This window comes from Siniperca chuatsi, linkage group LG20 (assembly GCF_020085105.1).
Source record: "Siniperca chuatsi isolate FFG_IHB_CAS linkage group LG20, ASM2008510v1, whole genome shotgun sequence".
NCBI lineage: Eukaryota > Metazoa > Chordata > Actinopteri > Centrarchiformes > Sinipercidae > Siniperca > Siniperca chuatsi.
In genome coordinates, this window is record NC_058061.1 from 3,766,437 (window position 1) to 3,793,873 (window position 27,437).

General features: G+C 41.3%; 1 protein-coding gene across 13 annotated transcripts in view; it reads left to right on the forward strand.

Moving 5' to 3' along the window:
- Positions 1–27,437, forward strand: part of LOC122868202 (KAT8 regulatory NSL complex subunit 1-like) — a 33,707-nt gene that overhangs the window by 4,062 nt on the left and 2,208 nt on the right. For 3 of the 13 annotated variants that reach the window (XM_044179989.1, XM_044179991.1, XM_044179988.1), the window contains 12 exons: positions 3,042–4,515; positions 18,482–18,623; positions 18,805–18,888; positions 20,471–20,580; positions 21,273–21,414; positions 22,299–22,464; positions 23,068–23,223; positions 23,840–24,058; positions 24,572–24,726; positions 26,136–26,260; positions 26,480–26,537; positions 27,290–27,402. In XM_044179989.1, the coding sequence (XP_044035924.1) occupies positions 3,110–4,515; positions 18,482–18,623; positions 18,805–18,888; positions 20,471–20,580; positions 21,273–21,414; positions 22,299–22,464; positions 23,068–23,223; positions 23,840–24,058; positions 24,572–24,726; positions 26,136–26,260; positions 26,480–26,537; positions 27,290–27,402 (2,876 nt within the window). In that variant the 5' untranslated portion in view covers positions 3,042–3,109. Of the gene's footprint in view, positions 1–66; positions 92–153; positions 839–1,490; positions 1,717–2,837; positions 2,924–3,041; positions 4,516–18,481; positions 18,624–18,804; positions 18,889–20,470; positions 20,581–21,272; positions 21,415–22,298; positions 22,465–23,067; positions 23,224–23,839; positions 24,059–24,571; positions 24,727–26,135; positions 26,261–26,479; positions 26,538–27,289; positions 27,403–27,437 lie in introns of those variants that run through there. The other 10 variants (XM_044180000.1, XM_044179997.1, XM_044179990.1 and 7 more) reach the window with 9 other exon arrangements.

Sequence of the window (27,437 nt, forward strand, 5' to 3'; positions counted from 1 at the left end):
CTGGCAGGGTCTACTCCCAACTTCTAGGCTTTTGACATATGTGCATTAACGTCGCGTACAATTTCCCTCACCCGCCAGCTCGTGTGCTCAAGTAAGGCAAAGGACGGCCACCGTGGATTTTACGACAACAGGCTGCCTGTATTTATTTCCTCGGTCTTAATTGCAATGCATGCCATGTCTCCACTCTGCGATATGTCTTAAAGCGTTGTTTTAAAAATAAGTTGTGATCCATAACAAGTGAAGGTGTCTTGTTATTATGGCCGACTGGTGTCGTTTGGGATGTTACAGGACCTGGATTTAACTCTGACGCTAATGCACGTGTTACCATAGCTTTTTTTTTTTTTTTTTTTTTAGCGTTTAATGCTTATTACTTCGGGCGTTATTGACTTAAAACTACCACCCGGGTGAACGTAGGTTACGTAGCCAGTGACTTAAAATGTTTACTTGCCTAACGAGGTTTGCGTAAAGCTCCCGGGTCGGATTTCAGCAAAACCAGAAATCGCCAAGCCGTGCTGCTAAAAAAAAAAAAAAAAAAGATATATAATGCGATGAGGGTAGGTAGCGTTTCGCTGCAGTTGGTTTTTATGAGACCCGCACACGAGCAGGTTGTGTTTCTTACATCAGCAGCTTTGCAAAGCTAACGTTAGCCGGACGCCAAGCGCATTAATTTGCACGCAGTGCACAGAGCGACGGGGCTCCGGCGAGATGTTTGTCTTTCGGTTGGCTGATGTGTGGTGATCGATTGCTGATTTGTGACGATACAAAGGATACAAACACGCCGATCGCGTGGATGGGTTTGCTGCGGAAGCTATTGAGAAATCAAAGATTACGCACCTAGGTCAGAGGCGCCAACCTTCCCTTCCCTTTTTCTTTTTTTTTTTTTAAATTTACAAATGTTTTTGTAAACACCAGGAAGACATTTTGGTGATTACGTTATGCTTGGCTAACGTTGGATGTGGACGTTTTTTGTTGTTTTTTTTTGTCGCGTCTCTAGCCAGACAGTTTATAGAGAAACTGGTGATTTACAATGCATGCGAATTAAAGTTGTGCATTTCCTAACGTTAGTTATTTAATTGTTCTCCCTTGTGGCATGGACGAGCTCTGTGTGTTTGGAGCGGAATGGGCGGTTTTAGGTAGATGAATTGCATTGCATAATCTGCTTCGGAAATACCAACATGGCGTAGTGCGCGCTGACTAGAAACTGCGGTGAAATACTGAGCCTCCATTCATCTGACCTGCAGACGATACGCGGAGATGCAGCTCGCTTTTATCTCTTGTCTTATTCAAAGGGAGGCTTTTTTTTTTTTTAAATAAATAAATAAATAAAGTTTTATATGGATATACAGGTCCAGGTCGGTGTGAATAGCATGTTAACCACTAAAACAGTACTTAACCATAATCACGTTCGTTGTCGTCCTCTTTACATATTTAATTTGGGAATCATTTTTGCTGGGGTGTAATATTTTGGTAAATTGGTAATGTTTTAATAGGTGCAGCTGAAACTGACACAGGAACCTAGTCAGGATGACATCATGTACTTTGGACTAATGCTGGGGCCTAAATCCACCTACTTACACCGCCTGTGTGCAACCCTGCTGCACACTGACTTGTCAGGGCACATGTAGGGCAGTGGGGTTTGGACAATTTGCATTGGCTTTTCCTGTTTCTTCCTCATCAGAATCAAATTCCAAAGCTTATTCCATAAAGAAGAGCCTTGTAAGTAAATGACAATGAAGGCTTGTTCACACAAGCATGGGTGTAGTGGGAATTATTTATTGGCCTGAGATGTAGCTCAGATGTCTGCTGTTATTCCATCTTTATGTTAGCATCCCATTCACCAAGGTCAGTGCTTGTCATTCATTTTTTCGTATTTATTTAAGTCTTGGAATAAAGTCCTCTGTAGACAAATGCATTATTGTGATTACAATGGAATCAAATTACATTTAGTGTTTTGGGTTTTTTTTGCGAGCTTAGTGAATGGTCAGAAAGATAAGAGTACATTTGATCATCTTCCCTGAATTGTTTTTTTTTTCGGTTCCTTTTCCGTCACCGGTTCATTTAATTAGTCCTCTTACTAGATTAGTTGTAGACATTTACTGTGAGATTTGTTAGAGCACGTTAGACTTGATATTAAGCAGCGATAGTGCATTTTCATTGATTATATTTGGTGCAAAATATTTTGGAGATGCTACTTTCTTTTTGGGTTGTGGTTAGTAATTTTCCACTCACTCTAAAGGCCTACAGAACCTGTAGTGCAAGTATTTCCAGGGGGGGAAATTAGCACCAGCCACATGCTGGTAAAATATGGAAGTGACTGATATGGAAGGTAGATTAATGATTTACTATTGAGTGGCTGGTGAATCTGAACATTTATGTCAATGGCTGGTAGATGTTTACATTTTAAAAAGTGAATTTCCCACCTTTTTAGTTGTATGTACCGCCTGACTTCATATTGCCTTTTACTTGAGAAATAATAGTTAATATGGAGATGAACATGTAAAAATATATTTTTGCATTTATTGAAGTCAAAGCAGGTTTTTTGGGTCCACTTGGTCATAAAGCAGGTTTTTTGGGTCCACTTGGTCATAAAGCACTCTCATTGCCTTTGAGACTGGACTTGTGTTTTTATATATTATTTTCCTTAAACATGTGTTTAGGCTATCAAGTTAACTGTCGTGCCTTACTATACTTCCTTGTGAATAATTGTGAGTGCACTAATACAAATTAAACTTTTATAGAGCTGCTGGTTTCAGTATTAAATCAATATTTAAACATGTTCTAGGTAGTGTCTGTATATGTTTGTTTACACTCTGGTTGTGGGTCCATCTCTGTAAAAGGTTGTGAATGTTACCTGGGAGTTGTTGATAGGAAAACATCTCCACCCAACACCGTCCATCACCAACTAGGATCAGAATTTGATATAGTAAGGTTTTTATGTATGCTTGAGTTCTTTGGTACTTGAGTTCATTAGACTACTTTGTTTAACTTCATTTCTTGCCCCCTCCCCCCCAATCTTTATTTATTTTTTTTGTTCTATCCAGGCTGTCCTCAGGTGGGGCAGTAAGCGGGTGGTGTGGAGCAGGCCGCGGTGCCCGTCCCTCTGCACTGCATGGCTGCGATGGCGCCCGCTCTCACCGACGCCCCAGCCGAAGCTCACCACATCCGCTTCAAACTGGCTGCCCCATCCTCAAGTCTCTCACCGGCCAGTGCAGAGAACAACGGTAACGCCAGCAACATCCTTATCCATAGCAGCGGCCCCGCTAAGTGTAAGGCCGCTTCCGAAGAGTGCCCTCTTGACTTTTGTGGCGGCGACCAGGAACAGCAGCAACAGCAGCCCCAAGCCGACTCTGTGGCTCAGGCCTCGGCCCTGGGCAAGCTCCAGCCGCTGGTGGCTTCTTACCTATGCTCTGATGTGACACCTGTCCCTTCAACTAAGGAGTCAATAAAGCTGCAAGGAGTCCTCATCAAACAGTCTGTGCTAAAAGGCCACAGAATACTGCCCAGCTCCCTGCTCAACGGCGGAGGAGACTACCTACTGAGGAAGAGGCAGGCAATAGAACTGTCTGGCGGGCAGCTCAAAAGCCTCATGAGTGGCAGCACCAACGGAGGTGGCCAGCCCATGGCACCTGTCAATGGTCTGGCCAAGAAGCTGGCCACTATGTCTGGCCCTGGCTGTGTGGTGGCAGTGAATGGTGACAAGCCTTCTGCCACCACAGACTCTCAGTCCCAGAGCCTGCCCTTGGACTCTGAGACTTTGACAGCTACCCTATCAGGGCATATCCCGGTTAAAGGAACCCTTAAGCAGAAGCATTCCTCTGGGGTTTCTCAAAATACAGATGGAAAAAATCTTGAACCGCCAGTGCTTCAGTCTGCTGCACTTTCCCCCTTTACCCATGACAACCATAACCCCACTGAACAAGTGAATTTGGAGGAGGCTGATCCACACATGCCTACCAGTCAGCCACCGGGTTCTGATAGGGAGAGACCAGGTAGCAGCCAGCAGGGCTCCCCGTCTTGCACACCTGCACCACAGCCTCCTCTACCCTGTAGTTCTTCCTCGGACAGCCTTGACGCTCATGTTAGGGAGCGCACCCTTCTTAACAGCAGCCGCCAAGCTGAGATTGAAAGCCGGCTGCGGCGCCTGCGCAAACGTCTTCAGGTTGTACAGGCCAAGCAGGTGGAGCGGCACATTCAGCAGCAGCTGGGTGGCTTCTTGGACTCGGCCCTCAACCGGTTACTGGCTAGCAACCGCAAATCAGAGACGACAACCCCTACAGCTACGTGGAGGACTGGGCGCCACTCTTCCTCAAACAACAGAGACAGCCTCAGTCGCTTCCTGAAAAGCGGCTCAATGCCCTTGGAACTGGAGAGGCTGTATCTGAGCGGATCGGCCAACCTTCATTCAGCAGAAAGCGCCTTTGACTCAGATGTAACAGAAAGTAGCTCCGGAGGGGACTCTGACCTGGAGGAGGAGGAGCTGGCCAGAGTTGACATTGAGCAGCGACATGTCAAAATGTAAGTAAAGTGCCCTCACCCACTGAGACATAAAGCTTATTTAGGGCTGTACATATGTACATGGCCCTGCAGTACTGGATAATTCACTGCTAAGGCCCAAGTTGAATGTTGAGAGAAAAATTTATGTGTGGGGAAAAAAGTTCCATAGTGAACCTGCACAATAGGATTCATTAGTTGACTATATTGTTCTGTTACACTTGCCCCATGCCCAAGTAACTCACATTACTCTAACATTTCCATGGTGCTTGGAGCTGTTCAACCTGCCTGTGAAAGTCCCTGTATTTCTAGGCCCTGCAATATGCTACTCAGGCCTAGCAGGTGCTAATGACAATTTTAACTGCCTGGTCTGCCTCAGTAGTGGTTGGGTCAAACTCCAGGGAGGGGTAGAGATACCATTCGCCCAGTGAGCATGTGTAGTCGTGTGGGTGGTATCATCCTGTGGAGAACTCGCAGGCTCGAATGGACTCGAAGTAAAAAGCTCTCTCGTCACACGGTGCTTCCTCCTGAGAGGGCCGAGGCTGAAACTGAACGTTCTGTTTATCTGCAGAGCGAGCAAGTGAGCGCCCACAGAGCCCGTGAATGTTTTGATTTAAACTGAAACCAAGAAGAAACACAAAGTTGGGGGTGGCGGTGGTTTTGCAGAAGGTGTCGGTTTTATGTTTTTACATGCTGCCTGTTGTGATGTCAGGTTTACCTCAGCAGGAGCCTGCAAATGTATTCCATGGGAAGTTCACACCAGAGCACTAATTTCTGTGTCATTAGTCAGTGTGAGTGTGTGTGTGTGTGTGTGTGTGTGTGTGTGTGTGGGGGAGAGAGATACAGCAGGTGGGTCAGCAGCGTCAATGGACTTACTGACCTGTGTAGGATTGGGTAGATTATTAACAACGTAGCTAAGACCACTGATTTTTATTATCCTTACCTGTGTCGACTTTAGACCTTTGACCTAAATATCTTCTTCATAACCTAACAGGAAGTGTGTGTGTGTGTGTTGCATGATCCAAAAGAAAAATTGCTTGTAATGTATTCATACTGTGTCTTATGCCATTTAAGGTCAAATGGGGTATTAGAGCAGCGTGTGTGTGTGCAAATTTATAGCTTAAATTCTCATTTTCAAGGAGAATAGACAGCGAGCTATCATTTATGTGGCCTGAGATTGTAGGAGGAGTGAGAGACAAGTCATTGTGAATAAGATAGTTCATGTAAACAGAGGTAGCAAACAAAGAATTGTTTTGAGTTGGTAAATTTCCATTCTGTGTATTGTTTTAGATCTTAAATTCTCAAAACAAAACACACTTACGCTACTCTACACTTTTCTTCCTTAAAACTTAATATTATTGTGTGTACTTTATAAGTATGTAACACATGGATAATGGCCAATACTAGTAAGTAATGAAAACATGCTTTTGTTTTCAGATAATGGCTGTAATATAATGTTAAAATATAGATTATTTAATTATGTAGATAGTAAAAGTAAATGTTACAATGAGGAAGTTAAACTTCCTCATTGTAACTTTTACAATGTACTGTACAATGACTTAAGGTATACAGATAGTCATTTTGAAACACTGTTGAATTTTTTTAAATAGTCTTCTTTGATACAGATTTTTTATGTTACTCTTTAGTCATAAATTTACACATTGAGGCAATAAAAGCCTTTCAGTTGATAACCAAATAGCATGACTGTATTTGGATAAAAGCCCTACCATAGCGTGGTAGACTTTGAATTTTGCTGTTTATTAATTAAGCGAAGAACGATTTATCATCCACATCACTCAATCTCAAAAGATCAAAACAGTTTCCCGTGTTTTGGTCATGTGATGTAATTTTTAGCCCCATATTCTGATGCTTGTCCTTTTTTTAATATTGAGTATCTCTCGAGACTGAGTCAAATCAAATATTTTTATCGTGGAGTCAGTTAATTAATATAAGTAAATGATCAATGATATTACATGGAATGTGCATCCCCACTCTTAATTAATATATGAATATTATTGTTATTTTTAGTAATGAAAGTGAAAGATGTGAAGGAAAGTGAAAGGTGGGGGGTTTGAAAATGGAGACCCTTGGAAGTTGTAGGTGCTTTCCACAAGTAGTAAATCTTCTTTGAATACTAAGGAGTACATTGAATTAGGCTTATGTGTTTGTAATAGTGAATGGGATTTGTCAGAAGGTCTGCTACATTGTGGTCATGGTGACAGAAATTGGAAATGACAACATTTAAAAAAAAAAAAAAAAAACATTTTCAGATTAAATTAGAGATAAAAATGTATATTTTGGTACGTCCATGCATTGTCATTCTGAATTTGGCTGGGACCAAGGGTATTTATTGTGTGTGTGTTTATACCAAATAATCACATAAATATAAATGCCACACAAAGGAAAATAAGGTTAAAGGCTGCATTAATCGCAGGCCATGATGGTGTTTATGAAGGCGGGATTGATATTTGAGCGTAGGATTGAACCCTTTGTCGTAGCACTACTTCAGCACACTTGATTGTGTCGTACATTATCAAGCAGTGTTGTGCATTTTTTACATTCCCAAAGTAATTGTATTTGCATTCTCTAGTTATGTTCATGCTCTGATTTAAAGCAACCAGCTCTGGTTGTTCGCTGAGCCCAAGTAGACCAATCATATGTAGTAATGTTGCTAGGTATGCGCCCTGCACATTAAAATATGAAAGGACGCAATAAAGTCACTATCAGCGCGCACCTATAGGGTTAGGCCGATAAACGATGTCATCGACCATCGTAACATTGTGATGTATCTTGTTACTGAAAGTGCAATAAAAGTCTTGCGAGTAAAAAGCTAATAAGAGTAGTTTATCTCTGACTAGTATTTGAAGTATTTTTTTATAATCATATGATCTGCTTAATGAGGTAACTTAACCATAGTGTTGACCGTTCCTGCTGCAGCTTTCAGACCGTGGTCGGGAAGCACAGGGAAGACTTGGTTTTCCTCCGGCTTTGTTCATGGGCAAACTGTAACCTGCACTGTACATTTACTACCACTAGACAACTTCACTGCTAACCTTTCCCTGTCTGCACTGAGTGCAGTCACTGTCACTCACTCTCTCTCACCCAAACACACACTCACTACGCACAGCCCTGTTCCTTCCTTCCTTGTGCCCCAGAATAATCAGCGAAAGGAAAAAGTTTTAAAATGCCACCAAAGAACAAGATAAAACATATTGCTGGCTAAAAAAAACTGTTGCTGGAATTTCTTTTAGACTAATATGTCATGATGACGTGACATTGTTGTGTAAATAAAGTTTTCAGATTTGGGATTCTGTTTGTTTAATTTTCAGATACATGTTTAACATACATGAATATAACCGTAATTATAGCCAAATAACATCAAACACAAGTTTAACACTACAAATGTCAAAAAACACTTTAATTGGAGACCCACTCAAATGACCACCTGTGGGTCCCGGGGACGCACTACTTTGAAAACCTCTCAACATCACTGCGTAGTTCTTGCAGTCTCTGAACAGCCTGTTAAATACTTCCTACATGTAGTTCCTTTTTTTTTTTGACAAAGCATCTAAAAGATGCCGAGGTATTATTCATATTTAACTGTAGGGATAAGGCAGCTACCTCAATACAATGGTAACATGACTCCTACCTCTCCTACCTCCTAGCTCTTTAGTCATCGCTGCGTTTTTCTCTAATCATGACCAAGCTCCTTAAACAACCAGGCAAAATTACTGCTAGCACATTCGTTTTTTTCTCATCTGCTTCATTCTGAAGTCTTTTATAGCAAACATGACACATCTTGTTCCTGCTTTACCATGAAAGCTTTCCAGTGGCCAACCATTGTAAGGATGTTATTGTGAAGCAGGTACAGCACCTTCTTGCTACCTTAGTCACTGTTGTTAACGACTGCAAAGTCCTCAGTGCGTAAAAATAGATCTCCATAAAAGCATGGACATTTTTAGTGCTTTTTTTTTTTGTCAGATCAGTATTAAATATTACAGGGTGTAATTGTAAAAGATGAAATGGCGGATGTTTACTGCAGCTTGTGCGAACATTGAAACCTCCAACATAACAGGAAAATAGTTGCTTTTGTATACCTCATTGAAAAAGCTGGAGTTAATGTATGTACATAAACCCACAGCATTTCTAGCATGTTCAGTAACTACATTAACTATTTACTTTCAGTGTAAATTCCTTGTTTCTTCCTATACCTGTTGAAGAAAAATCTGCCAGACTAGGTGTACTACAGTAGTCTGCCCGGTCTGGTTAAATGTAATACAGGTGTAGTTACTGATGACTAATTCATTTTGGGCTTTTGGTTGTGCATATAGCTTACTTAAATGTTCTTTGGAATTCCTTGAATTCATTTTATAATAAATCTAGTTGACTGGAGGAAACTGATTAATCAGTAACTATAATCTTTAGATGCTGACCCACATAACGGCCTGCTGAAGCAAATATTGAGACATTGCCTTCCCTGCAAGAGTTGTGTTAAGCAACACCATGTAATTTTTCACTAATAAAAATAACCCAAACCTGAGCACACTTGACAGCTGGTTCAGCAATGGTTTTTATAAGGGCACAGTAGTTTTGTTGGCCTGTATTACTTGCTACACAATACAGCAAAATTATGTCCATTGAGCAAAACAAAACAGGCTCAGAGAGCTACGTTAATTTGCTCAGATGTTCCTGAATAAGCCATGTGTGAAAGGTTTGCAAATGTTTGCCAAGTGGTAGCACATGTAAGCCTAATAATTCTCTGGACACTGAGTGGAAGCTGCCTTGGAAATCTAAAACTGTCCATCTGTAATGCCTTTTTATAAGCAGCCGTCTGATGCACATTGTATAATCATGCATCCCACAACAAGTGAAAAACTGGTTCTCAGCTCCCAACCCTGCAGAGGAAAAACCATACCTCACTGTTAGTTTGTCTTCCAGGAATAGGGTGTGTGTGTGTGTGTGTGTGTGTGTGTGTGTGTGTACCCATAATGCCACATTTTCACAGCTGACATTTTGTCTCAGTTACCAATTAATGGCTTACAGCACTACACCAGCCAATGCTAGAGACAATGTAATGTCTTCTTCAGGCAGCAGCACCTCAATTATTTAACGTCGGCTGAGTTTTTAGGAGTGTGGAAGATAACCTATTTGGGTTGCTTGTTTGGATGCAGCGCATTGCTTAGAACTAATCCTGTCATCCCTGTCTATACTGTAGAAGTGGTTTCCCGTATCTTAGGGGATTGGGGGCCAGCCAGCATCTGTTGCCGTGCTTATGCTGCAGGGCCTTTCTGCTCTAGCCAGTGTGTCTGTCTGAATGTGACGTCCATAATGGCCTCTACCAGGGTGTGGGTGCTGCTAGCTTCAGAAATGAAGTCTGCTTTTATACTAGCTGCAAAATGACTGAGACAGTTGATACATTAGAATAAAATATTCATGGGAAGTCTGTTATTTAGGCATGTTACATGAAGCACGGGTTGTTCTGTGTTAAGAAGCGAGTGGGCACAGTTTCTTGTTTCTGAGGCAACAATAATGCTCATCAGGAAATCTCAGAGCTTACATAACGGCTCATAGACAGAACAATGAAAATGTCTGAAATTATGTTATCTGACCAGCAACAAAATGTACCGAGGTTTGCAGGCTTTTTGTCTATCAGATGATCCAGACTACATGTTTGTATGATCTTAATGCAATAAGACAGTTAAAATGCCTGTCTGCCTGCTGCTAGTGAACTAGGGTAACTAGGCTGGCTGAGACTACAGCGTGCCTTTCATGCTTATGGCTCAGCATTACTCTGCAGTCTGAGTAGCTTAGCTATGTTTTCCCCTCTTTTCATTCCTCTGTGAGCGTGTATGTATGTACGTATGTGAGAGCATGTATAGGTTTCTGTCCCGTTTGACACATCTGGATGTGTTTTAGCTCGGACCAAGTTCCTCAACACGAACCCACAGGCGTTACATAACCCCCCTCTTTTATGTAATGACTGCTGCAGCTCTCTGGCTGAATTTGCCCTCTCTAGTTTTTCCTGCCCCACACCCTGTCTGCCTACCTCGTCCACAATCCCGGCCCCCGGGCAGTTTCTTCCTGTAAAAGATGAGTTTAACCAGCTGTCATGTGAAACTCCAGCCAGCCGTCCTGGCACATCAGAATAGACCTGAAAAATAAGGCAGTTTTCAGTCTCCACAAATGTTTCAGTGTTTGGGTAATTTTCAGCTCTTGTAATATGCTTTGAACATTTTGGACTCTAGAGAACAACAAAATTAAAATGACAGCTGCTGCTTTGATTTCCCTTGTTCTTGTTACTGAGCATGAATGATGACTGGATGGTTTGTGAAAGGTAATTGCAGACTGGTTTTTATTGTATTTTGATATGGAAAAGCAAAATGTCTGCAGGTCTTTGTTTTGCTTTACCTCTATCAATGTTGCTCTGGTAGATTTTTGTTCAAGTAGCTCATGTTTTAAAATATGAACATGGGTATAATACAGTGGAAATTATGGACTCATTAGTTGTCACCTAATGCACATTAAAAACTGAGACAACTGCCTTGTGTAAGTCAGACAGGCTTACTTTGGGCTGTCCTGATCAAGTGTTTTTTGCCCACAGTTGGAGTTAATATTGAGTATTAGTCCTAATACAATAGTTGGGTTTTCCCTCATAATCTATATAGCTACACAGTGCATCCTTAGCCCAAAATAGGCCACAATTAAAATGCCACTCCAGTTTAGATTAGATATGTTTGGCAGCCCAGTAACTGCATTTAGAAAATATAGCCTGCATCACAGCTTTGCTTTAATGGCCGGTTGTCTGCAAAGAAAGTTTTTGAGGGTGCAGTGTTGAATTATTGTGGCAGGATGGCTTGGAGAGCTAGCATGGCAGGTTTGGAGACCCTTAACCTCTCTTCATTGCCAGCCTGAGCAAAATATGGACATTCAAATCCTGTTTTCAATCAACAGCAGTGCTTTAGAGTTGTGGCACATCTGCAAAACCTTGCTGAAACAAGGAAATGAATCGATGTGAGGAAAAGGAGGAAGATTCAAGCTGCACTTCCAGCTAGAGCTGTATTATATTTTTGTGTATAAAAGTGTCAGAGGACACAGCTGAGGACACCGTCCAGGATGGCTGCATATTTTGTGCTGTTTAGAGGCAGCTCAATTCACTGCCTCCTCACTGATATTTGTTGTGGTCTATGCTTACTGTTTTGCCCTAAATTCATTTTTTGGTGTTGTGGATAAGTAGATTTTTGAATTGGACCTTTTTAAAATGTATTGTGTGTTAGGTTTGGCCATCGCTGACGGCTGACAGTCATCGACCACTGAGCCCTCTACCATCTTAACATTGTGATTTAAAAGCCTGATTTTCTAAAAGAAAAACAGCTTATTTAACCACAATATTTACTCCCAGTGAAAGCATGTAAAACTGCCAGATGTCCTAAGTGGTACCTTTTTTTTTTTTTAGCGACCAAGTTTGTCGCCGCCATAATGCAAGGTGATTTGCCACTGGCACTGATCAACATCTGCTCAAATGCAGGCGATAGAGAGGAAAAGTAGGTGCCGACGGGCTGTAAACGGGCTCAAATGTGCAAAAAAATAGAAATAGTAATTAATATCCAACATTACATTTAAAAAGTATAAAAGAAAGTATATAAAAAAATGATAGTACCTTTTATAGGAGTAGCCCATAAGACGACCCAAACCCTATTGTGTATGTATTGATTTTCCATAAATTAAGGTTGATATGATCATTTGATATTCAGAAAGGAAAAAATTGTATTATACGCTTTTGGGAGATTTTGAATTTCTGAATTTAACTGTGGAAGTAGTATATTCTGATAAAACCGTTTCTTATAAAATAGTAAATAAATAGTAATAAAGAGCAAACAAATAAAGGTGCAGCAAAATTTCTCCGCAGCGCAGTGAGGGATAAGGTATAATGCATATGTCTGAACCCTTGTTTCTGAGTACTTATACGTCATCATAACATCATACAGGACACTTGCATGTAACGTGATGAAATGATAAGCAAAAAATGGCAGAGCAGATTACAATTTCTTGAGAATTACATAGTGTGCAGTATAATTACATTGCCTCAGAGTAAATCTCCTTCCACTAGCCAATTGTGTGTCCATTTCAGGGCTCGACATAAAGTGGCTTTTTTGTAGGGCAAGTGGAAGAGAAATCTACTTGCCCCACCGAACAAGTTAAAAGTAATACCGTGTGTCTTCATGTTATGTGCCACTCATTACTCAGCTATTTAGTTAAATGAATACATTCAGAATACCGATTTTGAAATGAACGCTTGCTATCAAAGTTTGACGTTACCTAAACACAACGCATCTGTCATGTTGTTGATGTTAAAAAAAAATGCTCTCGGACAAAATAATCAGAGGAGGGGAGACCGGGGATGGCTGTAACACTTTTTGACTCGCTTAATTTTTGTGTTAGAGCTCTCAGATTTTGACACAAAGTCCCCTTATTGGTTTACTACAAATAGCAACTCCAACTTCTCCAACTATATCACAGAAATCGATTATGTCAAATACAAGGAGTTCCATTGTTACAACCTGCCCCACTGCCGGAGTAAGTTGTAACACAACCTGGGGTAAGTTGTAACAGTAAGAGTGAAGAATTAAAAATTGAGACCACACCATAAAATATGCATCTGAAGAAATGTATTACGCATGTGCCAAATCTTCCTGTGGTTCACCAAGAACAAAAAGAACTCACCACTGACGTTTTAAAATCACTTTAAGAATGATTCATTATGATGAGCTGTTGCTGATACTTTGCATCATTTATGTTTGGATAAAAGTACTGTTGTTAACACATCTGTTCTGGTCAAATAGGCTAAATTATAATATTTGTTTGTAATTCATCTGGTGACTTAATTTCAGCACCATTCACTGTTCAGAAAGCCAGCTGCCTCTCTACACATTGGGGCAGTGTTAAATGTTACTGTACGGGGTCATATTTATTGGGATTTATAAAAGCCTTGTATTTACATTCTTATGTATGGTAGATTAATGGAAAATCATGTAAATGTTTCGAACAATGAAAGGGAAAACGTCAGCTTTTCCCCGATTTTAGCGCACGGGCCACATTGCTGTAAAGTTTTACTTTTGTTCTCTGAGGTTTTGTAATTTCTTGCAGTATCTGCTCAACATGTCACATGGAGTATTTGGCGGCAGACCTAACTGTCTTTCTCTGCCACACCTCATCTGATGTGATTAGTTGTCATTACTGGGTTATGTTATCTCTAAAGATAAGGCAGCTCTTAAGAACTACAAAATGGCTCAAATAAAAACTACAATAGCCATATGGCATTTCAAATACCGGTCCATTATGAGAAAAGTAAAATAGCGAAAGCAGGTCACCTAGAGGATTATCTGAACATTCATTGACTCTACGTTGCCTATTTTTATATATAATCTCTAAATGAATGTGAAAATTATTTGTTGAGGTGAAAATGCTACATATAGCTGCTTTAATAAAATTCATAAATTGAATCATTTACATGGTGACACGGTTTGGATGCTTTCAGCTGTTCGTCTGAATTCTGCATTCGCAGACAAAACGAAAAAAGTAAATTGTGATTTTTACCTGGACAAGTGAGAGGCAAATTAACTTGTCGGAAGGACAAGTGATGTTGAAAGGTTTTCAATGTAGTGAGTCTCCGGGACCCACAGGTGATCATTTGAGTGGGTCCACAATAAAATTTGTTTTCTGACAAATTGTAGCGTTAAACTCATGTTTGATGTTATATGGTTATATCATGTTATGTGTGTAACTGTTCACAAAATTCACAGTTTGGTATGTACCTCGGTTGGAAAAAAGTAAACATTAAACAGTGGCTCATTGGCCATAATTCTTACTGTAATAGATAAGGCACTCAAATACTGGCATATTGTTAATAAGAAGAAATAAATAACACAAATAAATACATCAGACTCTGACCTGTTGATAATTCCTGAACTTGTGCTCGTTTATAAAAAGCGGCACAAGGGACTGATTAACATGCACACATTAAGGCACATTGTAGCAGAGCTTAAGCCTGTATTCTCTAGACACATCTGCAGTGAAAAACACTCCTGTAGCATTAGTTATTACTTTGGCACGGTCCGAATCTGCAGCGAGAGGCTGCCTGAACGCTGAGGGGAGGCGGACTCGCCTTTCAGTCTGACTATGTCTTGTTACGCTATTTGACACATTCGGGTGATGCTGTCGTAAATGATGATTGAAGTGTTTCCACAGACAAACCCGACTTCAGTTCAACAATGTCAGCATACAGTTTGTCACTAATCTCTGTCCATGTTCACTTTAACTAGCTGGGAAACCGTAATCCTCCCATACAGTCGAGCAGCGATACTACATGAGCCTGACTAACCGGGCTAAGTTTACTAGAGTGCTACAGCTGATACACACCAACTGGTGCGCTGCCAAAACTTTCGGGTAAAACTCGTGTTCTAAAAGCGAGGTTTTATTTGGTTTATTGCTACTGTTTGTCCGATTTTAATGCGTCAGAGATGCAGGACGCGTACCTAGCAACATCACTGGCCGAACCCTGCATATGGAAAGTACATCCCCCTCCCGTATTAACAAGCACAGACTATAGAGCAGAGGAGAGCAGAAAGATGAGGAGCGTGGAGCGAGACAATTCAAAAAGTGCAAATTTCACCAAAGATGATCAAATTGTTGACAAAAAATGCACTTGATTTGGCATATAAATGGTGATTGGCATTATTCACTTGTAGCACTGATTGAACAGCACCTAAAATAATGTCTGGGTCTGTTTTTTAAAGTGTCCGTAAGAGAATTGGTTCTCTTAGCATGAAGGAACATCACACGTCTTCTCTGTTGATGGTACATTTCTAGTGGAAGGACATATATCGGGTGTAGATATGTCGTCCGGCACAGCGGCCAGCTCTCAGCTCAGAGGCCTGTTAGTGTTTGGCCGAGAGCTGGGCCACATTTTTGAATGGTCGTGTTGGTTTTGGAAGGGACAGTATGGTACAGGGGTGCCCACCACCATACAACATATGTGCTGCATCCAGAGAAGCACCACAATGGAGAATGTGCTGACTGCCAGAAAACGACGGCTGTCCTGATTGCCGCCGGTGCTTTGTGTATGGGAGTAGGGGGGAGGAAAATATGTCCTGGTTAGAGTCGGGGGCGGTGGTGGAGCTCTTGTGTTGGGAGGAGGGGGATTTCTCAATGCTGCTAACTGATCCCTCTTCCGTCACTCTTGACGATTAAAGGTCATTGGACTTGTAATGGCCTCTGTGTGTTTATATTTTTTACTAAACTGCTGTTTTAGCTCTTCCTGCCTCCCTTTCACTATAATCTACACTAGTGCTTGCCAGCTCTTGTCCACTGGACCCAGAGTTTTCTGATGAGTTTTCTGCTCTCTCTATAGTTAATTATTTTAATTCGCCTATAAGTCAAGTCTGAGTCAGTTCTTGTGATATAACCTTCAACCTTACCTCCCCTCCGATCAGGTCTCCGTGTCCCTTCTCTGTCATCTTGTGGACAGCCTTTACTTGCCTTTTGTAAGCAGACCAATGCTGAGATGTCTGCTCCTGCTTTTAGTGTTTTGACACTCTCTGCAATATATGCCCAGTCTTCTCTGTCGTAGAGAGTATGAATCTCCTTGATCCTTTTCCAGTTCACCCTGAGGGACATCACATCTGGCATATCCCCCCCCTTTGGTGAATCAGTTGTCCACCCACCACATGTAGCCCTTTTCCATGCACATGTGCTGGCTTGGCTTGACTCGGTTTGATTCAGCCCAGCATCTCCATTACAACACGACTGCCCACTTGAAGGTGTGTCTTGGCAGAATGAGTAGGACTTGTCGGTTGCTGTTTCTAAAAGTTGGCCCCTCCTCCCCGGCTCAACGAGCTAGGGAGAGCAGCGGTGGTCGAGCGAGCGTGAATGAAGAGAGGGGGTGGCGTTAGCGAGAACAAAGCAGTGAATCGGAGAAATAAAACGTTATGTTGGGAAGGTGCCACATTGCCCGATTTTGCGAATGCAGCCGAAGTGCTGCTTGAAGGCGGCCGGGTGCGCTTTGACCCGACTCGGGAGATGGGCTGTCTCGGGCGTGACTTGGCACGTTCAAACTGCTAATGGAAACGCAAATCAACGCAACATGGTTTGACTCGGCATGGCCAAAAGCGCCAATGGAAAAGCCCTAATGGTGAATCACGGCACACAGGCTCAGAGTAATTTGTGCAGTAGATTTGTGCGACACACTTTGCGCCACCAGTGTTGTTCTGAGATGAGTCTCCACAGGAACTCACAGATGCAAATTAATTGCCAGTGCATTGATCTGATGCACCAGCCATGGGCGTGTGCAGGAGTGTTGCAGTGTTTGAACATTTACCACCCAGTGTGTAAGAACAGTACATGTTTGTTTGTTTGTTTTTTATGTGCAGAACAGGATTGAGCCTGTAGAATAACAATAGGAAATGTTATTAGCAGGTAACACTGCAGCTGCATTTGCAGCAGTGTCCTTGGTACTATATTGCCGTGAACAAGCCATATATTGTTAAATGTTGTAGCTGAGCATAGAAAGGAATCAAAACATCTTTTTGGATGGTTGGTGGCTGATTTCTGCATCAAAGCCACAATAACTCTCCTTCCGCTCAGCTCCACAATAAGACAGGATGCCTAGTTGAATTGTTGGTTGTGTGTCTGCCGCACTGTTCCCTGACCCAGCCCCACCCCCTCCAGCACCCTGTGGCCTGTAGATTGCTTTTAAAGCCCGTCTGTTCCTCTCCAGGCTGCCAGAGCTTCCCAGTCCTTGTTGTCCCTCTTTTACTCCCCTCTTCCTCCCCTTCCCTTCCCATCTCTTCTCCCTCTCTCAGCAGTAGCCTTTCTCAACTTCCTCCTTCCTGGTGGAGCTCTGAATATTGAAAACAGAGACGGGTGTGGGGAGGAGAAAGCGCAGAGGAGTGCAAGGTCTATCTTTGTCTGCCATCTGAGTCATTTTTATATATTTTTTTTTCATTGTTCAGCCACGGTCACTGCAGCCTGTATTTTGATGAAACGGCGCCCTCTGTGGATGCTGCTGCACAGTGCAAGAGCAGACATTTTCCTCTCATGTCTGCCTTTGAAATGCCCATTCTGTGTCATACTGGTAAAATGGAGTACTCTGCTCTCAGTTGGCATTCATTCTTTGCCATTTAATAAACCAGTATAATGAAAATCCCCGTTTTTATATTTCTCCCACACTTTTGATGCACGCCTGATCACATTGCCTTTTGATTAGAATGCTTTTCCAGGGTGCCTGCAGTTGCCATTGCTGGGAGCTTTGTATAATGCTGATTCACTGACCTCTGCAGTCTGACAGGGGAAATGCTTGGCAGCTCACTAGATAATGTGCTCTAAATTATCAATTTTAGTGTTATATTTATAAATTTATATGAATTTTTCAATGTATTTTATTTGATGGGATGATTCCTGACAGGCCAGGCTTCCATCATACTTGCCTGTACACTACATGCAACTGAATAATTTATATTTGGGAAAATGAATTGACTTTACTGAAATTGGGACAACATTTTCTCAATTTAATTTAGTCTTTAAAACATCAGAAAATAATGAAAAATGTCCCTCCCAGGTTCTCCGAGTCAAAGGCGACGTCTTCAAATTTCTTGTTTTACCCGGCCAACAGTCCAAAACCCAAAGATATTCTGTTTACAATGATGTAAAATAGAGAAATGCAAAAAAATCTTCATATTTGAGAGGCTGAAAACAGCAATTTTTTTGGTAGTTTTGCTTAAAAAATGACAAATGATTAATCGATTATCAAAATAGTTGCTAATTATTTTTCTCAACTAATTGAATAATCTACTCATCGTTGCCGCTCTATTTAAAATATAAATAATTACATTTGTATGTTTTTTTTATGGTGGATAGGCTTTTTTGTTGCCAAATTTCATCCAGAATCTCATCTGTTCACCTTAAAACGAGCACTCACACCCTTTTTGACCCCCAGATGGAAGAGGGCAGAGAGCCGCTACACCGTGGAGCGAGCTGCTATCATCAGCCACTGGAACTGGCTCCAGGCCCACATCTCGGACTTGGAGTACCGCATTCGACAGCAGACCGACATCTACAGACAAATCCGCGCCAGCAAGGTCAGTTGCTCGCTCTTATGTTAGATTTGTGTGTGTGTGTGTTAAATGCTACCACATGATTTCGCTATGTCTCTGATGTGTTGGCAGAAACACTGAGCTGTTCGATCAGTTAGTGACATAAATATACTCCTTATATTTATCTTTGGGGTGGAAGTATAACTCTCAGGTCTTGATTCTATAGGGCTCAGTAGAGTTGGGAGGCGTTTCCCCCAGCGCAGTGTCTGCAAGTGGGACAGAAGTGAAGACAGAGCCTGTAAATACTCAGGTAAGCAGAGTGGAAGTTAACAGAGGGTGGTGTGCCTGTACAGCTGTGCTTTGGTCTTCTTGGGTCCGGACCAAATTAATTTGTAATGTCCGCAGCCTATAAGCCTACTTGTCTATTAAGGTTCATTCACAGTTTGAGGTTGTTCTTAAATCTGGCTTTCATATGTAGTATCTCTTATTGAGTGTTCTCCAGGATCCTGAGGAGTTTATGTGATTATTGAGGCAAAAGTGACTGAATTTGCTTGTCTTTTTTTTTTATATCGGGTGATACATTTGTGGTAATGATTTAAAAATTGCAAGGTCACTGGGTGAAAGAAGAACTCACAGTTAATATTAATGTGTAATAAATTGTATTAAGAGCAAGAATGAGCCTCAAAAACCTTAGTGTAGCTGTAATTTAGGGAATATTTCTTGCAGCAAAGGCTCAGCAAAAAACAGTCTTCAATTTATATCTTTAAGCTTCAAACATTGAAATAAAAAACATCCAAATGCTGTTTGAATAACACGCTGGCCCATTCAAGTTAACCTACCATTCAAGTGTGAAATATATTAATAATGCTGGTCAGTTTTCAATGTGTAAATGTATGAAGTTCACAGTAAATATGTGGTTAAACCAGCCTGCATTCAGTGCGCGCGCACACACACACACACACACACACACACACACACACACACACACACACACACACACACACACACACACACAGAGGTAGGTAAATGTAAGCTGTTGAGTCTCTTGTGCACTTACAAGTTTATTCAGAGGTACCTGATAATCAATGAAACATTCAACTTGTTTGTTCTTGTCAAAGCATCTGGTGTTAAACGAAATGTTAAATGTTCACAGGAAATTGTTTTTTTTTATTATAATTTTTTTTTTTTTCTGTCTCTCAGGTCTGAAATGAATCAGACAAAAGAGATTTTGTGTAATAAGCTCATTCAGCATTCATATCCAAATAATTTATCCCAGGATGAGCCTGTCTCATGGATAGGTTTGACTGTTTATACAAATGTTTGTTAAACCAGTACAACTGCAGGCGTGGCCTCTTATCTTTGTGGTTTACATTTGGACTGCTGTATTTTGATTAGTCATACAGTCAGTCTTCACTTTAACCTCGATCCACTGGCATGCTTTTGTGTCTTTGCTGAGGCGTATTGTTGGTTTAACACATCTGCTCTCACAGCAAGATTACTGAATAAATATTATAGATAAACGAGGAACTGTCAATTGTGGAATTAGAGAACAGAGACCTCCAAATTGAGAGTGCAAGACCTAGGATAACTTAAGTTTGATTGAAACCCTGAAATTGTGTTAATTTGTGTGTGAACGCTTGTGAAGAAGGACATCCAAGCGATGCGTCTTGATGACAGTGCAGAATAGGTTTTTACATTTTGCGAGAGCCCCGCCCTTTTCACAAATCGGGACCGAGTAATTCAAGGCCACAGGACTGGGATTATTCAGTTAGTCTATTATGTAGTTTCCTTAAATATTCTGTGTCCGCTAAGTGCTGTTGGTCAGCCTGTGTTACTGTGCCAGTTAACACAAGGTGTAGTCTCACTGGTTTTCTTCTTATCTGTCGATGCAGGATGTTGGTTCAGAACGGCTGGAGAACACAGGCACCGCCCACATCGCCTACACAGAGGCCGGCCCTTGGAAAAGTCAAAACACACAACCAGTTAACGGCGTCCTCAGCAGGTACAGCAGATAATGATTACCTCATTTCATTCTGCTTTCTGAGAAACACGAGGGGAGTTCTTAATAGTAATGGATTTTAGGGATTTGTAATTATGAGATGCTGATGTTGCTTAGAGCTGCAACTATCAGATTATTCACTTAACCAATTAGTCGAATAACAGAAAAGTAATTGGCAGCTATCGATTAATTGTTTGTCATTTTTCAAGCCAAAATACTACTTATTTATAGTTCCAGCCCCTCAAATGTGAGGATTTAATGCTCTTCTTTGTCATATATGATAGTAAACTGAATGTGTTTGTTTTGCACTGTTGGCTGAATAAAACAAGAAATTTTACGGCTGTTTGAAATTACAATGGCCATTTTTCACTCACATTTCATAGACAAAGTGATTAATCGAGAAAATGATTGGCAGACTAATAGATTATGAAAATAATGAGTTGCAGGCCTACTAATGTTACAGTTGCCACTGTATCTTACACTGAGATTAAATTGAGGATTTTACCATTAGATATGTGTGTCTATTTCATCTTCAAATGTAACTTATGTTGACGCTTTTCAGATAGACTAAAAATAGATTTGTTACTGATATCTTTAATTAACTTGGTTGTCACTTGAGACAGTGTGTTTTTCTTTTTAATTTGAAGGTGTAAGATCTGTGACCTAATTTGCTCTGTTGGTTGTCCTTGTGATAGGATGGCAGAGAGTGCAGATACCAAGCACCAGCAGCCGTTAGCCTATGACAGCACATGCGTGGCTGCGCGTACACGGCCGCTAGTCAGCTGTCGACGACGACGGCTCATTCAGCCCAACACTGTGCCTAACGTTAACGGCAAGGTGAGTTTCATTGTCCCTGTTTGTAGGCTTGTACATGCTTACATATAGTGCGTGCAGCAAATTTATCTTAATTAAATCATGCAGTGCTTTCACCTTAAAGGAACTGAGAGGATATGTTTGTATAAATGGGTTTGAAACTGAAATATGTGCTGTGAAGATGTTGAATGCTTGGTTGCAGAGAGAAATTAAGTGGATTTTTTTTTCCTTTTTCTCAGACAACATCATTTTTGTTTTAAGCTGCACTCACCGATTAGTTCCTCGGTTTGTAACCCAGTAGCTGAGTAAATAGCTGAGATGGCTGACTTGTTCATGAAAATCCAGGGCAATCAACAAAGAAGAGTAATCGCCCTTGTGACGACTCACAAGTTTTAGTTGAGGAAAATAGAAACATTGGCCGATTGTTTGGATGCTCCCCCCCTCTGCCTCTGTGGGTCATTAAATTACAAACTGAGTTAATGTAAAATGTCTTACGTGTACTTTCTGCTGAAAATTTTGTTTGTGGCACTTTGAGTACAAGTAGTACAATATGCAATCCCATTTTTCCTCAGTCTGTTATGCTGTTAATTTATAGTTTCAGGGCAGGATGGAAGTATAATTTTGCCTGCTTTGTTTTTTCTGGTTTTTAAATTAGCCTGCAATTCAGTCCCAAGTACAGCTAATAGAACCATTTCTGAAAAATACAGTTACTCTGTCACCATGACGCCAGTGGCTTCAAAGAGGGAAATGTTTTCTGGGGTGACTCATCTAACTTAACTGCGGTGCATTAAATTGTAGAAAATTTCTAGAAGCCATTTGTTCTTAATAGTTAATGTAGGTAGTTGGATTATGAGTATTCACAGCTGAGCGTTACATGATTTGCAACCCTTTTATTTGTCCACCCTCAGGCCCAGAGAAACAGCTGTGTCCAGTGTAACTGCAGGGTTAACCCCAGCTGTGTGATGTGTGGTGGCTGGCCCACCCCCAGAGAGGACCCTCAGTATGAGCTGCCCACCCTGGAGCGCCTGTCAAGACTGGATCTTGGCGTCCACCCCATCCTCTCCTTCCCTGATGGTCAGTGCTGGCCTCCTCGCTCAAAGGAGAACTCAGTTTACGCAGTCATTTCCTACTTTACATCTAGAGGGGAAGACAAACAAGGAGTGGCCGTAGAGAGACTTCTCTCCAGGAAGTTCTTAGAGAACATTTTCAGATGTTTAGACAATGGTTTTGATCTGTCATGGGTGTCATATTCCACTGAATAAGTGTCGTGTTCTCAGTGGCCTGGCTCCTTTTACCATTCAGTTATGTAGTGTCCTTTGTGCTTTCTTGTTTTACCATTTTGTATTATCATGTGTAACAAGACAAGGCATCTTTGTAATTATTAAGGAATTTGTTACGTTTTAACCCAAATGCAAAACAAGAACCACACTAGACAGACACATAATTGAGACAAAGTTGTATTTACAACCGCAAGACAACAATGGATTTGGCATAAGCTCATATAGTAGATTGCCTATGGCTTATTATAAATTTTGCATGCCACTGTGAATTGCTAATGTCGAACTACAGATGGCAAATCTGAAGAATCCAGCTTTACACTGCACACTTGGTTGCATACTGGTGAAATCTCCTAATTTAGTGTTTTAAGGCTTAAACCTCTGTTTACTTCTCCCTCAGACGTTTGTATAGGCTTACGTCTGCAGCAGGTGATGAAGAGCCAATGGCAGACCAAGTCACTGGAGAGGAGCAAACCACTGAAGAAGCTCTCCCTCAAACACAAGTTGTCCTCGTCCAAAGAGAAGCACAAGTTCACTAACTCACTTATGGCAGTCAGTAAGTACAAATGCTACTGCGCCACAGACACACGTCTACAAAGCGATACTTTAGGAACTGTCTGCAGGTTCTCCAATAACCCTTAAATTATATTACCTGAATATACGACTTCAATATGGAGACCCAAACTGTTCCATATTATAATATTCATAAGAGATGATGAAATAAATAGTCAAATGAATTGCGAAATAAGCCAATACAGTCTTAAAACTCAGCTCAATATTATGAAATGTTATTTCATCCTCCTCCTCCTTTTCACAGGAACAGAGTTTATTGCAGGTTGTTTTTATTTCATTCCAGCTGTTTGTATTTCACAATGCCGTTTGTCCCAGTAACCGTTTTATTTCACAATGCCACAGGGCAGAGGCAGTTACATGATTGGCTGTTGTGAGCCAGCCCCAGTAGTAACAACCTATTGTTCTTTACAGGACGACGTTAGCTTTCATTGTTTCTTTTATTTTAGTGATGAAACATGCTTATAATTCATACCCAGAGTAGTAAATCTCATGAATTCGGGGGCTTACGGTGCGGTGGTCCCTAAAATATTGAAGTTTAAAAAATTTACTTTGAAAACTTGCATCAACTCCCCGTCTAATAATAATGTGACTGGTTGCTGGTGTTGCAGGACTGGGCCACTATAAGAACCGCGCTGAGAAGCCGAGGACAGTGGACAGCAGTGTGGGCAGCAGCAGTGCTGTGCTGAACGCAGCCAGGCTGGAGGGCCAGGCCGTCTGCAAGACTGAGCGGCTGCAGGCCCTCACCACCCCGTTAGGGCCCTTCGACAAGAACTACAGCCGCAAGAGGTTAAGAGAGCACTCGCTGGACAGGACTGACTGTGAGTCTTTTATGACTAAAGCCCTGGTCAAAGGTTGGGTAGTATATCGCTGGCATAAATGCGTTCATATTAAAGGGACAGTTCATCCTAAAATCAAGCAGTTGTGAGCAGTTTCATGTTCCTACATGAAAGTGCTCACAGAGTAACCAGGTCATGATTTCTGGAAAGAGACATTGCTGTTCAGTTTTTCTAATGTATTTTTTTTTGGCACTTTGAGCGCCACAAGTGCCGTGTATTTCCGTTATATTAAAAAAAAACGCAGACGTTTCTACGGCCGATATTTCCAAAACTCTCCAACTCAAACCAAAACAATCTAGATGGATAAATAGCACTGCAGGTAAGAGGAAAAATATGTATTTTTGATTTTGAGGTGAACTGTCTCTTTTAAGGTCCGTTTTTTTAATGTGATATGTGAAGGTTCGTGGTGTGAAAAATGGAACTGGAAGTGATTGGTTTGTCTTGGCTCAAGGAAACTGAGCAGTCATCTAAATCTGCCTGTCTCCTGTCCTCCAGCCTCCCCTAAACTTTTCATGGACTCAAGCAGCCCCTGCCCAACTCTGGCCAACATACACTCGTCCCTTCACAGCCCCCTCACACGCCAGCTGTCCACGTCTTCAGAGAACTCCACACCACTGGGCCCCAGCAGCCAGAGCATCCCGAGCACACCTGTAAGGAAACACTGGACGGCGTCTCGCCTTTTGTTTGCTTGCTTCATTATCTGATAATAAACTAGGACTTCATTACGGATGTCCCCTAGATGCCGATGATTCGCATAATCGTTTAAGGAGTCCCTATTTCAAACCTCATGGCTGTCAGTCAGTTTTACAAACCCAGTCTTGTCTCAAAATGACCAAACTCCAACCCAAGCAGAGCACCATGACACGCTCTTTTTATTTCTTTGACTGTGTGCAAGTTTGATGGTTTCACAAGACAGAATATCTTCGCGTCAGAGGCACTAAAACACGAGTCTTAACAGGTAAAATGTGGGACTCGACTTGTCTGGTGTGGGGCGGCTGCTCTGCAGTGACTGAGACATCAAACTTACTAAGAGATACTGTAAATGTTAGAAAACGTAGCTCAAATACAGCCTAATATCTGACACTGGTGACATGCAAGATTATGATAAAGTGAGGGGGGGGGCAGCGAAAGAGAAACTAAACTCAAACTGAAACTTAATTTGCTTGGTGATTTTTTTGTTTTGTTGTTGTTGCTATTTTGGTTTTATTTTGGGGGGGGTTTGCGGTTACTGTAGCAGCTGCGTGTCAGGAAGTAAAATCTCTCGCTGAGAAGTTGAACAGTTAACATCAGACCAGCTGCTGTAGTTTCAGCTACCGCTGGGCTCCCATCCACCACACAAGTGGATTTTTGCTAATTTGCTTAAAAAACATTTCTCACACGAGTCCGCAAAGTCTACCCAAGGCATCAATATTTAAATGACCCCTGATAGTGTTTTTGACAGTGACGAAGATAACAACTATTTTTAAACTTCTTGTCTGTTAGAAATTTCCCTTCCTTGTGGACAAAACAACATGAAATGAAATGACCTGTCTTAATATAATGTGTAGTCCAATACAATGGTCCTGCAATTATAGGTGGGTGATCTGGGCAATAACTGTGGAATTATCCTTATCAATATTTTAATTACATTTTTTTCCAAAAGTACTGAAAATGACAATGTAAATGGGTTAAATTCAGGTCCATCCAAAATCCTATAATTTTCCAAAAATACAAGTTCTGAAGTGAGCTCATCATGTGACTTATCCAGCATGAGAGATATTTTAACATGAAATCTCTGCCACATTATGATTACACTAACAGATAAATCGTAAAAATGAGTGATGATGAATTCATTCTCAGCTCTACCTGCAATAAATAACACCTCCTGTGAAGATCGTTCAAATGTTGAAATTGTGTCACAGAAATGCTGATTAAACCATGTGGTCGTATACGAGTCATACATTTGATGGCGTTGTAATTAATTGCATTACAGGCGTGTTATTGTGTACATCCTCTGTAAACTGTATACATAAGTATTGAATCCTCATTCTGTATGTTCACATGTCGCTTTGTCCCCCAGCAGCAGCCCATCAAGAGGAGGCGAGGTGAAAGCTCCTTTGACATCAACAACATAGTAATCCCCATGTCTGTGGCTGCCACCACCAGAGTGGAGAAGCTGCAGTACAAAGAGATTCTCACACCCAGGTAAATACCTGCACTGTATTCGCTGCTCCCACTGTCAGTTCAGGGCAACAGACCTGACCAGCATGATGTTTGTCCTGTGAGCAGAATAAAACCTTCCAGTAACTGGCTGGCTGGTTGCTCTCTTTTTCCAGTGTATTTATATTCTTCCGTTTTGTAAGTTATTATGAAGCGCTGAACTGCTGGTTTCCTGTAGTCATATTTATTTTTCTGTTTGTATAGGTGGCGATCCGTGGACATCTTCTCCCAGCACATAACTGAGGAGGAAAATGAACGGGAGGTAAGTGCTAACGACCACTGTCTTCGCTTACTGTATCCCTTCTTAGGATCCACTGAGTTACTAACGTCGGTTGCCTTCTTCCATATTATTCACTTTAAAATGTGCAGATGCTGTCTGAGAAGTGTGGATGTATTATATAATACACTTTGTAGGAAAAAAACACACCATCACCTGCACTTTAAACGTACTGTATGGCTGTGAGTGAAGAGTGACACCTGGTGGTCAAACACTTTCAAGGTTATCTCTTTATATTAGAAGCAGTTCAGGAAAATCCCCAGCCAGTCTTTGTACTATTGTTCCAGACCTCTGACTTATGTAAACATTCAAACTTTAAATGAATTAGTTGTTTTTTAAATTGGATTATGATTAATTAATGATATTATTAAGAATTGTTGTTGTATACTACTGGGAAGTACTGACCAAAATGTGAGGTAAATGTCAATAAATTCATGCACTTGGTAAATAATTCTAGGCCTTATCATCCCTACTGGTTCTACTTTGGGCAGTATAACTGTGAAACAAGTATTGCCTTCTGTGTTGTGTTAAAAAAACGTCTTTAAGTCTTATATTTAACTTGGTGAAACCCTGCAGCGTCGAACCAGAGATTTTCTGGCATTTGTTGCTCAATAAACGACCTCTAAATGATTAATCAGTGATCAAAATCAGTCAGTTTATTAGAACTGAAACAATTAGTCTGTTAAACTGAAGCGAGCACATTTCGAGGGCGCTGATGGTATTTTGTGTGTCTGTAGGTAGAGGACCTGACAGACGCAGCCTTCACCCTGCTCCATCAGCCCTATGAGGACCAGGAGCGTTCCCGCTGGACTTGGATGGCCCTGGCTCCTGCTAAGAGGAGGGGCAGCAGGTCACTACCACCACTGTCACACACACACACACACA